At 36.2% G+C, this 12436-nt stretch overlaps 1 protein-coding gene across 2 annotated transcripts in view; it reads right to left on the minus strand.

Annotated features, from left to right (window-relative positions):
* Positions 1 to 12436, minus strand: part of LOC117090787 (ovostatin-like) — a 123555-nt gene that overhangs the window by 24455 nt on the left and 86664 nt on the right. For both annotated transcript variants that reach the window (XM_033223390.1, XM_033223389.1), the window contains exons 11-17: positions 10437 to 10595; positions 8987 to 9217; positions 5132 to 5192; positions 4308 to 4453; positions 3954 to 4103; positions 3078 to 3248; positions 2047 to 2143 (exon numbers count right to left, since the gene is read on the minus strand). In XM_033223390.1, the coding sequence (XP_033079281.1) occupies positions 2047 to 2143; positions 3078 to 3248; positions 3954 to 4103; positions 4308 to 4453; positions 5132 to 5192; positions 8987 to 9217; positions 10437 to 10595 (1015 nt within the window). The remainder of the gene's footprint in view (positions 1 to 2046; positions 2144 to 3077; positions 3249 to 3953; positions 4104 to 4307; positions 4454 to 5131; positions 5193 to 8986; positions 9218 to 10436; positions 10596 to 12436) is intronic.

Below are 12436 nucleotides of genomic sequence, written 5' to 3' on the forward strand. Positions count from 1 at the left end.
ATCTGTACAAATTTTTCATCAATATGTAATTTTGCTTAGTATGTTTATTTTAAACTCATGTAAATAATCTTATAATTTAGATACGACTATGTTTCTTACTTTTCCCACTTCAAACTTCATTCTGAAAATTTACTTATGTTATTTCTTAGTGCTTCCCAATATTCCATAGCCTGTATTTACCACATATTACTTAATCCATCCCTTTAGTTATGGTCACCTAGGTTGTCTCCATTCCATGCTAGTACAACCAACAACGCACCAAATATTACATAGTGTGCATCTCCTCGTATGGACTTGAGTTGCAGGTCTTGGTGTTTATGCCAAGAAGTTTAATTGCTATGTTTGAATGTTTATGCCAAGAAGTTTAATTGCTGTGTTTGAAGGTGCATGCCTATTAATTTGAGTACTACAAGACCCCACATGATGTCTGTACCACTTTATAATCCCACCAATAGTACATACAGTGCTCCCATTTGTCTTGTTTGAATAACAATTACCATTTGAATTTTCTTTCTTTTCACCATTGGCAGATGTGTTAACTGGCTTCTTAATGTTCATTTAAATTTTTTTCTGATTATTAGTGAAGTTAAATATTTCTCCATATCATTCTTATCTATTTGGTTCCCCTTTTTTGTATCATGTCTTTATATTTTTTGCCTATTTTTAAATATTACCGGACTTTTCTGCACAGTCTTTGATCAGGTTTCTGATTGAAGGTCACTTCTTCATAGAGGTTTTCTCCGACTATCTTATTTAAAATAGCATCCTGATGTTCTGCTCTTTTCCGTTAACTTGTTTTATTTTCCATACGGTAGTTCTTTGAGAGATAGTAACTCACAATAGAGAAACATGGACTTTGGGATCAGAACGTCTGGATTATAATCCCACCTCTGTTATTTAGCTTCTGTTACATTGGACAAGTTACTTAACCTGCCTAAGCTTCATTTTTCTCATTGACAAATTGCAGATAAGAGCTTCTAATCTATAGACTATGATGAATAAATGGATTGACATTTGTAAAATGCCTAGATGTAGCAACAATTCAGGAAAGATTAACTATCAGAGCACTTATTACCATCTGAAATTATGCCATTGATATAGTTTGAATATTTGTCCCCTCAAATCTCATGTTGAAATGGTATCCCCAACGTCGGAGGTGGGGCCTGGCAGGAAGTGTTTGGGTCATGGGGACAGATCCTGCATTGCTTGGTGCTGTTCTTGCAATGGTGAGTGGCTTCTTGTGAGATCTGATTGTTGAAAAGGGTGTGACACCTCTCCTCTTCTTGCCCCCATACTGGCCACAGGAGACATTTGCTCCCCCTTGTCTTTCACCGTGACTGTATATTTTCTGAGGCCTGCCCAGAAACCGAGCAGATGCCAGCACCATGTTCCCTGTACAGCCTGCAAAACCATGAGCCAATTAAACCTATTTTCTTTCTTTCTTTCTTTTTTTTTTTTGAAATGGAGTTTTGCTTTTGTTACCCAAGCTGGAGTGCAATGGCACAATCTCAGCTCACTGCAACCTCTGCCTCCTGGATTCAAGCGATTCTCCTGTCTCAGCCTCCCAAGTAGCTGGGATTAGAGGCACACACCACTACTCCTGGCTAATTTTTTGTATCTTTAGTAGAAATGGGGTTTCACCATGTTAGCCAGGCTGGTCTCAAACTCCTGACCGCAGGTGCTCTGTCTGCCTCAGCCTCCCAAAGTGCTGGGATTACAGGCATGAGCCACTGCATCTGGCCCCTATTTTCTTTATAAATTACTCAGCCTCAAGAATTTCTTTATAGCAACACAAGAAATATACAGATGACAATATGTAGTCATTTGTACATTGTCTACATCCCAAATTCAATGTAAATTTCATGAGCATAAAGATTTACCTGCATTATTCTCACTGTATTTCTAACATCCGATATGACAGGCACATTAAATGAATTAATTGACAAAGCAAAAGAAAATAATCACCTCCCCTCTTTTCCCAATCAGTTTAAAAGCATTAAGAGATTATAACTTGTCACCTGCCCTTCACATTATACTGTGACTTACCTAAGGATATGTAATCAGTATAGTCAAGATGCTTAGAGTCCTTGCACAATACTGGTTTCCGGAGGTGAGAGTTGGTAAAAATCTTTAATCCCATTGCCTTTTAAGATAAAATCAAATTTTAGGTCACATAACAGCCTAGACTAGCAGTTTGAACTGGTTTTTTGTTCTACGTATATTTTCAATTTCCACTTATTTATTTCTCCATCTCTAATTGTCATATATTTAGAGATACTTCGCTGACATTTCCTAAATTTCGTGTCTTTGAGTTCCTTAGTTTCTCTAATTCTAATGGCTTTTGCTCTGTTTTCCTAATCAAGAGTTGTTGATGAAAACCTTTAAATAAGAGAGGACAAAAAAAGACATCTCATATCTTACCCCACTATACTTTCACTGCTTTGAATTTGGCATTTTTATTGAACTAGGGACAGTATGTCACTTATATACACTTTAATTATAGTAGAATACTTTGAAATAGTAGAAATTGAATTTGTGGGTAGATGTAGGAGCAAAATGGGGATTTGCATTAGACCCCAGTATATAATGTGCATAATATTATGTCAGGAAAGCTGATAATTCCCTCACATATTAGTTCTTTTTCTAATAATACTATTAATTATTTAAAATATTATAGCTTTATAATGAAGTTACAATAATCTTATTATAACTTTACCTTATTATAACATATTATAATAACCTTATAACTTTATAACTTTATAATAATTTTTAAATAAAATTATATTAATACAACTTTAAAAAATATATTGACTTCATAACAATTTATTATAACTATATAAAATAACCATTATAACTTTATAATATAACTATTATATAATTATAACTATAATATAATAATAACTTTATCAGGTCTTTTTGCTATTATAACATTCTTTGGGATATTATTTCTCAGACATTAGTACTAATTGTAAATTTGTACTCTAAGAATTCTGACATTAAAAATCCACACCATGAATATTTCTATTTATTTACATATTGTCACGTATATTCACCGTTTTAAGACATAGTTGTCTTACCTTCACAAGGTCATAGGCATCTTTTCCAAAGTCAGCCCATGCAGGTGTGTAATAAATTCCATTGTAAAGGATATGTTCATCTTTAAGACATGGCACTTTAAGGCCATCTTCTAAGTTAAGTCCTCTGAAATAATAGCCATGTAGTTCCCTGGAATATAGCTGACTATACACCTGGATGGTAGAAGAAAATAAACTGTATTTTTTTATAGAACACAATTCATTTTTCCTCACAAGCAGTATATAAACAACCTATATCATCCTATGAATATCCTATAGAGAACTATCATCAGACCTATACCAAATACACACATATTGAGAAAGTATAGGATCTGAGATCTGTCAAAACTTTGAAATACTATTTAATCAGTTAAATAATTGCTGGCTAAATCACATTAAAACTAACAAAAAGTACACGGATTTTAATACATTCCAGATAAAGGCACCGCTGAATATTCTTTGAGGACTCATTCAAGGACATTGTTAGAGAACGTTCTTGGTTAATTTACTAAATCTCCCTGAGTCTAAGATTAGACATTAATCAAAATGGGAATACCGCATTAGTTCTATAGGGTTGATTAATATGAGAATAAAATTAAATAATAGCTATGGGAATACTCAGTAGAGCAAGTGTCAAATAGTAGACATTTAGCAACTGTTATTTATTTTTTAAAGTGCTGCTCACTTTTTCTATAAGAGAATTAGTATAATTGGGGTAGAATCATTTTACATGATTTCTAACCTAAAATATTTTTTATTCCTGGAACTCTGGGCAATTTCTTTCTCCTCTAGTTTATTTAAGGTAACCTGTTTTTATCCAAACGTAAAGACATGAAACTATACCGTTGGTGGTAAACAAAGGTGGTTTTAATTACTCACACTTTGTGCTGACAGCTGACCATAACTGCTTAGCAGCAACACACTCTGGTCTACAGCCCAAAGAGCACAAAGTGAGTTTGAAGCCGCCGAGACTTGAAGATCGACACTGGATCCTGGTAAACTTTTTTCTTTAGAAAAATTTAAGTTGACCTGAAAATGAAAATAAACAAAAGGGCAAAAGGAAGGCAAGCCATATGAGAAGAATCATCTTTTAGACTATTCTTAACTTTTTTAAAAAACACACACATTTTTCATTTTGCAAGTCTATGAAAAATTGGGAGTTTAAACCCAACACTCTCTTAAGTTCTCCTTGGTTTTCCCCAAAATTAAAAAAGAATAATTTTTGTCACCCACCTGATGTTTGAAGCATTTCTCAATTTGGAACTGGGTGCTGTCAGTGACCATTTCTCCTCCAGGATGCAAGCTATAGACAAGCATATCTACTGAGGGCGCTAACTCAGGGCTAACGTCTATAGAAATGGAAAATATGCCCTTCCTCCCTGTGAAAAGAAAATTTCAAACTGAAAAAGTGCTGTGGTGAGATAGTTAACTGTCATCTTGTAGAAATCCTCCACTGAATTTCTAGCCATCCTACCCACTGCCAAAGAGACTGTCCCGACCCAGCAAATTTAATTTATAAAGCATTTCTAGGAGGGGTTCATAGCCTATTCCATAAATTATAAAAGAAAGAAATAGTTGAACATTTCTTATTACCTTTCAAACTTCAGTCTACTTTTGTTTCTTTTAAAAAATCCCTTCTTGTTTGAATGTAAAAATACTTACCTGTCTTTCTTGAAAGAGAAAGGGAAGGACCAATGACCCTTTTGCATTATAGTAGTGTTTGGAATATAATTAACAATATAGTTTGGAATATAATTAACAATATATTAATAGTCAATTAATATAATTAACTATTAATTAAATTAAATATTAATTAAAACAAATATTAATTAAAATAATTAATTAATATTATTAATTAACTATTAATTAAGTAATTTTTTTCATTTGGCACTGTGCCTATTTACATGTCTTTATATGGTCCCCAAGGGTAGTTTGGGGGGCAGTAAATAAACAGTCCTAAAATGCAAGGACTGTGACTTTTAAAGAAAAATGTAAAATATATCCCAGTTAAAGCATTCTATTTGTATTAAATTATATGCTAAAATTAGAGGCCTCACCATTTTCATTGATCTCAATTTTCTGTTGCCCATGAAGAACGATTACACCTTTTGAAATCACCTAGGAAAATGAAAATATAATGATAAAGTTTAGAGAACAGAAAAGAAATTTCATTTAATTATAAATGAATGTGATTTACCTCCTTTTCTTGTCTGAGCAATACTATTGACAAGTTTACTAGTAAACTCAGGTTACCAGTAAACAAGCATATGACTCTAATAGCTGTATTCAAGAGAGTTTAGGAGTCACAGATAAACTTGCTATAAAGCAATTTAAGGTTCCACATTCCAAAACCATTTTCGAAGACCAATAAAACAACTTTTTATTCATATTTGTAAATGCTGAATTACATCTAAATTTATTTACTTTAGTGAAACAAAGTTACACAAAGCATTAAGAGTCTCCCAGTGCTTGTTTGGTTTTCTGAAAGGTGTGTTTGATATGCAAGGTATAAGCAAGGCCTGTTCATCCATCTCCACCCAAAATTTAAAGAAAAGAAAATAAAGTAGCAAGTTGGGGGTGCTCCAGAAAAACGCTTCTCTCACTTCACCTTTATCAGCAACTGTGTTCAAATTTGCATCAGCAGACTTTTATTATGACCTCTAAAGTGCATACAAAGGCTGGAGACTTGAAATCTAGTACAAACTCCTTGAATTTTAAAATTACAATTTTAGAATATTATTTTAAAAGATGCTGAGACTTGCAGATAATTTAAAGCTTCCATAAGATCTTGCAGCTTGAAATTGCTGGAGTTGGTACTCCTAGTCCATTGAATATTTCACTGAATATTAAAATTGCTTTAAATCTCTGAAGTCCCAAGTTTGGGTTATTAGTTCATAAAAAAAGAACTGAGCCTCAACTAGCTGGAAGATATTGTTTTGGGAACTAGAACATTTGCAAAAAGGCATAAAGCTGAAAGTTTAATGAGCCTGAGAGGTCTTAGCACTGTTGGCTATATTAACTCATTGACTTCTCAAAACAGAAAGACAGCTCTTGTAACAGATGAGTAAACTGAAGAGGCACACAGAGGCACTGATATTTGTCAGGCCACACAATTAAGAAAAAAGCTTAAAAGCCTGAGTATCAAATTAATTATTGAAAGCCTGAGAATCAAATTAATTCAGCCTCTATCCATTCATTCTAAAATATTATATTGAGGGTTTTCTCTGTGACGTACACCCTGCTAGGCAGAATTAAAGTCCACCCAGCCTATTATGAAAGAATATGTAGGAGAAGACTTGAATTGTCTAGGAGATTAGACAGTTTCATTTAAGCCAGGAGATGCATGCTGAGGAGGAATCAGCTCGGAAAATGAGGTGCAGGCAGGTTGGGAGCTGCGGTAGCAAATGGGAACAAAGATTGTTATGGGCAGAAGGCAAAACCTGTGGGAGGCTTCTGAGCCAGAAAAGCACATGGCTTGTCCAAGAAAATGAAAGCCCTCTGTGTCTGCAATACAGAAGGCTGAAGTGTAGAATGATACAAAATGAAGCTGGTGAGCTTCACAGGTGCAGACCAGATACAGTCTTGCAGGCAAAAGAAAGAAGTCTGGTATTTGTTCTAATAGAAAGAGGCACTCATTAACTGTACTTCGATTAGGAGAGTGAAATAATCCTAATTGCTTTTGAAAAAAACCACTCTAGATTTCCAGAAGAAAAGGAGGGAGGAAGGTACGAGGGAGCGAGGAAGAAAAAGGCTATTAGGATACTCATTTAAAATGGAAATGAAGTAAAGTAATTGCAAAGGCCTTATCAGATCAGAGAGGGGCAAATCTAAGCTATTTCAAGAGGGAAGCTGACGACAAGTAAATCAATTCACACCACAGACCTGCGAAATGGCTTAGCTCTGCATTGGGAAGTATTGGACATTAAGATGATCAGAGGTGTGGCCAGAAAAGAAGGCAAAAGTCAGGGGCATGTGGGCCTGTCTTTATAAAAACTAGTTAAGAGGTTTAGCTTCTCACTCCAAGGATGCCTGGTATTTCCCACAGCCCAGTATGGCAATATTATTGTTGACATGTTGAAGAATTTCTGTACCGGTTGGTAAAGAGCCACTTCCTTGAGCTCCCCAGAGTCCCCTCCTTGCTTCCCTAGAACCTCTCCTCCACAACTAGCTCCTCCCACTCCCACCACTTTGCCTCCAGTCTAAATGAGCCATGCTTAGCTTAGCTAAGGGCTTCAGTGGAATTTGGACTCATACCTTTTCTGATGGTTTGGTGTCCATACATTGCAGGTTTGAAATATTTTAATGTTTATGGAAATGATGAAGGAAAGAAACATGCAAGAGATAATATAATGAAAAAGTGATAGAAATTGGTGATGCAGTAAATAGCATGAAAAAAGAAGTATCAAAAGATTATTCCAGAATTCTAAGTTTGAAAAATGTGAGAAATCATGTGGTACTACTTTCACTCTTCATGTAGATAGCCTCAAACACCTTTAGTTCTCAGAATAATACACTTCAGACATCTTTGACCTCTTATATTATTTCCTAAAATAAGCTTAAATGTGTTTCTCATATCCTCTAATCATCCAGAAAACTCCTATTCATCCTACAAAACCCTACTTAGGCATATTCTCTTTATGTATTTTTCCTTAAAAATATGTATATACATATAAATGTAAATGTATAGGTATATATCTTTTTCCTAAACTAGTGGTTGTCAAATTTTAATGTGCTTCAGAATCACCTGGAGGACAAGATTTCTAACTTATTCCCAGAATTTTTTTTTTCTTTTCTTTTTTGTTTTGGAGATGGAGTCTTGCTCTGTCACCCAGGCTGGAGTGCAGTAGCACAATCTTGGCTCACTGCAAGCTCTGCCTCCCGGGTTCACGCCATTCTCCTGCCTCAGCCTCCCGAGTAGCTGGGACTACAGGCGCCCGCCACCATGCCCGGCTAATTCTTTTTTTTAGTAGAGATGGGGTTTCACCATGTTAGCCAAGGTGGTCTTGATCTCCTGACCTCATGATCCATCCGCCTTGGCCTCCCAAAGTGTTGGGATTACAGGCGTGAGCCACCACACCCAGCCACTTGAATTCCCAGAATTTCTAACTTATTCCCAGGTGATGCTGATACTGCTACTCTAGGAAGTATACTCTGGTAATCACTGTTCTAAACTCTAGCTAGAGTTAATTATTCATTTTTCTGTAATACCTTAGTGGCCATACATGTTTCATTTGTTACACTTACGTAATTCTAATTTATGTTTTGTCCCCAGTTATACTTTTTCTATTTTTTCTATTGTTACAATTGCTAATACAGTACCTGGAATATGAAAAAGATTCAGTAAGTGTTGGCCGATTGAGTTAATTCATGTTTCATTAATTTTATATCATCTTCATAAATCTCAGTGAAGTATCATGCATCCATTTAGACAGTGTAAAATATTCCATAATAGCAATATATTAAAATCAAACTAATATTTAATATCTTTTGTGTGCCAGAAGTTGGGCAAAGGGTTTATATGTATTACTAAATAATTATCTTGATGATTAGATAATATATTACAAAATTAGACAATATATTACAAAAAATTAACATTCACTAGAGGTTTAAGTGACTTCCAAAAAGTAACACAAAGCTAGTGCGTATCAGAACTATGATTTGATCGCAGCTATGTCCAAATAGAAATGGGTAACTCTGAAGAAAGGGTCTGAGAATGACAGAGTGCATACAGGTTGTGGTGGCAGGGCCTTTTCCCTCCTTTCTTAAAAATAGGTACCAGTTAGATAAGTTTTATCATTTATGTTTACTTTGAGCTTCCTCGTGTCATACAGGTACAGGGATTTCATTAGGTTCAAAGAAGTTTTAAAGAAAAGAAACAAATTTGGTTGTGGAAGAATATTTTCAGTTCATACCAAATAATTGAAGTTTGCTGTGTAGGTTTTGTCTTCAAAATCTTCCATATTGAGAATGTAGTGCACTAGCACCCTCTTCTGCTGGTTGCATCTCAGTTCTTCCATCTCTTGGACAATCTTTAGGAAGCTGTTAGTCTTGGAGTAAAATCGGTATGCAAAGTACTCGGGCTGAGGGTATTGAGGCAATACCCAGCCATGAGCCTCGCAATTTTCATTGGCCTTATAGGCTGCCTAGACAAAAAATCAAATTTATGGGTATTTTAGGATAAAGAGAAAGGATGAGTGAAAGAATATTTGATAAGATGGTTTACCGTCATGCTGCTTTATCTCTACAAAAACATTTTATAGCCGTTCTACATTAAGTCTAAGCCAATTCCCCATTTTCTGGTTATACTCTAGAGTGACCACTATGGTTTCTACAACTTAGTCTATTCAAGTCCTAATTAAATAATATTACATTAAATATTTTACTGTATTCTTTACTATAATTATACTTTTGCTAGAATGTAGATTGCTATATCTCCCTCACTATAGTATGAAGAACCTATGAGTGCAAAAGTTTACCTTGCTACTGACAACATATTATGAAGTTTTGCTGAAAGATGGGAAAGTTTTGTTTTGTTTTGTTTTTTTGAGACGGAGTCTCGCTCTGTCGCCCAGGCTGGAGTGCAGTGGCGCGATCTCGGCTCACTGCAAGCTCCGCCTCCCGGGTTCACGCCATTCTCCTGCCTCAGCCTCCTGAGCAGCTGGGACTACAGGTGCCCGACACCACGACCGGCTAATTTTTTGTATTTTTAGTAGAGACGGGGTTTCACCGTGTTAGCCAGGATGGTCTCAATCTCCTGACCCTGTGATCCGCCCGCCTCGGCCTCCAAAAGTGCTGGGATTACACGCCTGAGCCACCGCCACTGGACGGGAAAGTTTTTATGAAATACAGCCAGGAGTTTACTCTGACCATAGTAATTTACCATTATCAACACAAAAAGTCTGAGGAGTCCTTTAAAAATATCTAAGAAAGATTGATATATAATTATTACAGATAGTAGTTTACTTCTCTCTTGAATATATCCAGAGAAATTCTTTACATTATTCCAAGGTAATACATTACAGGACTTCTCAAGTATTTCCTTCTATAAAAATACAACTCTCTTTCTATTTCTGTAATAAAAGTGAAGCGTTGCTTATTTTCAGCTAATTCTCCTTTATACAATTTAATATGTATGCTATCCATCCTTTTCCCAGGACTCTTAAAATAATTTTTAATCTGCTTTTCATAGGGTCTATATTCTTAATATTTAACCATTTTTCAGTACTCTAGATTCATACCGAGATGTATCTTTTCATTTCTGTTCCATAAATATAATCTTGCATAGACCTAAACCTTAGCAAGCCAGTGCAGTTTTTTGTTTGCTTGTTTGTTTTTGTTTTACTTGCCTTTGGTTTAACTTACTTTCAAGGTGATATTGGGGTATGTAAACGTAGATGTGTCCAAGAAAAACTGAGCGATGCCGTTTACATCTGTGGTGTAGTTGCCCACAACTTTGTCCTTCAGATGCAACTGGACAACTTCATTTGGGATTGGAGAGTTGTCTGAATTAAGCAATTTAATCTGTACAGGAGGAAGAAAATACATTTCTGAAGCAGGTAGTAAATTTGGGAATCCATGTTGATGGCATTTGCCAAGGTTCTATCATGGGGACCCCCGCTCTCCTTGGTGCGTATGCACTTGCTGGGAGGCTTCATCTACTCCTGTTGAATGTATGACATGCACCATTAATACACTAAAGAGCCTAAACTCTGTTTCTCCTGCCCACAAAGATCTCTGAAAACTCAGGCCCATATCATTTTTTTTTTTTTTTTTTTTTTTTTTTTAGAGACGGAGTCTCGCTCTGTCACCCGGGCTGGAGTGCAGTGGCCGGATCTCAGCTCACTGCAAGCTCCGCCTCCTGGGTTTACGCCATTCTCCTGCCTCAGCCTCCCAAGTAGCTGGGACTACAGGCGACCGCCACCTCGCCCGGCTAGTTTTTTGTATTTTTTAGTAGAGACGGGGTTTCACCATGTTAGCCAGGATGGTCTTGATCTCCTGACCTCGTGAGCCGCCCGTCTCGGCCTCCCAAAGTGCTGGGATTACAGGCTTGAGCCACCGCGCCCGGCCTGGCCCATATCATTAACTACCCTGAATTATTTTTTATAATAAAAATGCTACAGAAACACTCAAATTGGAATGATTTATTACTGTGCCCACACTTCCCTTTTTTCTCTTTCTCGTATTTATGTCAGTGAATACCTCAACCATTCACTTATTACTGAAGTCAAATATCTAGAGACATCCTAGACTTATTTTCTTTTTCCTATAATTTTCAATTGTTGATAAAATATTTTCAATTGTATCTTTTTAACATTTTCTGTTTCCAATTGATCACATTCGTTCCTGTTGCTATTCCTTATATCAATTTCTTATCTTTTATCCCTCATACATCTTCTGTTTTTTTCTATCTAGTCTCTCTCTCCTGTATTGCTTTTGCTTGTTCTTTCTCTATACTGGCATCAAACCAAATTTTCTAAAATGCAAAATTTAGCATCATTCTCCCTAAAACATTGTAGTGACTGCTCTGATAGGTCATGGTTATTCACTAGAAATCTCTTTCTAATTCTCTTACTAGTACAGCCAATGATTGCTTTAAAAAGTACCTTCTGAAATTGTATTATATGTAGTAGATACAATGCCTGCATCAGTATCTATGCCAGTTTGAAGCCTTTAAAGACAACCTTCTTAGCAACATCTAAGGCCACAATAACCAGACAAAAACTGTCTGAGACATCCTTTTTTTAGCTCAGTCAGTTTCTGCAAAACCACTTCTGCTTTGAGCCTTTCATCTTATTTCTGCCACTTATCATTTTCCTGCTGGTCCAAGCAAACACAATCCTTTTTTCTTGCTCAGCATCTGTAGACTGATGCCTCATTTGCACCATCTACACAGATTTTGAATGTAGTTTCATCTCACAGCTTGATCTTGTAAGAAAAATTTAACTTGTCTCAGCAATCCATAGGCCACAGACACATGACACCATGCCTTTAGGATCACACAGAGGTTCGCTCTAATTTTAGTACACTTAGACTAGAAAGATCCTTTTAGTCCCTTCTAGTCACAGGAAGATGAACAAGCCATATGATTTCTGGGCACTTTCCTTTCTTTCTTTGTCCCCAAACCCAAATAGTGCCCAAGTGATAACACTAGGCCCGTTATCAACTGCTGGGGCCAGGCATGCAGCCCTTCATTAGCAGATGTTTCTTGTGGCAGAGGTATTTGTCATATGTTCTACAATTTTAAACAGTACCATTTCAGCCATCCATGGATGCTGCTACTGTCTCTTATGAAGGAATTCCCTTGTTAGCTCTCTGCCTTGCCCGGCTTCCTTTGTTCAAATATATTACTCTCGGAGTCATAC

Source organism: Trachypithecus francoisi, unplaced genomic scaffold (genome assembly GCF_009764315.1).
Source record: "Trachypithecus francoisi isolate TF-2019V2 unplaced genomic scaffold, Tfra_2.0 Lachesis_group11, whole genome shotgun sequence".
Taxonomy (NCBI): Eukaryota; Metazoa; Chordata; class Mammalia; order Primates; family Cercopithecidae; genus Trachypithecus; species Trachypithecus francoisi.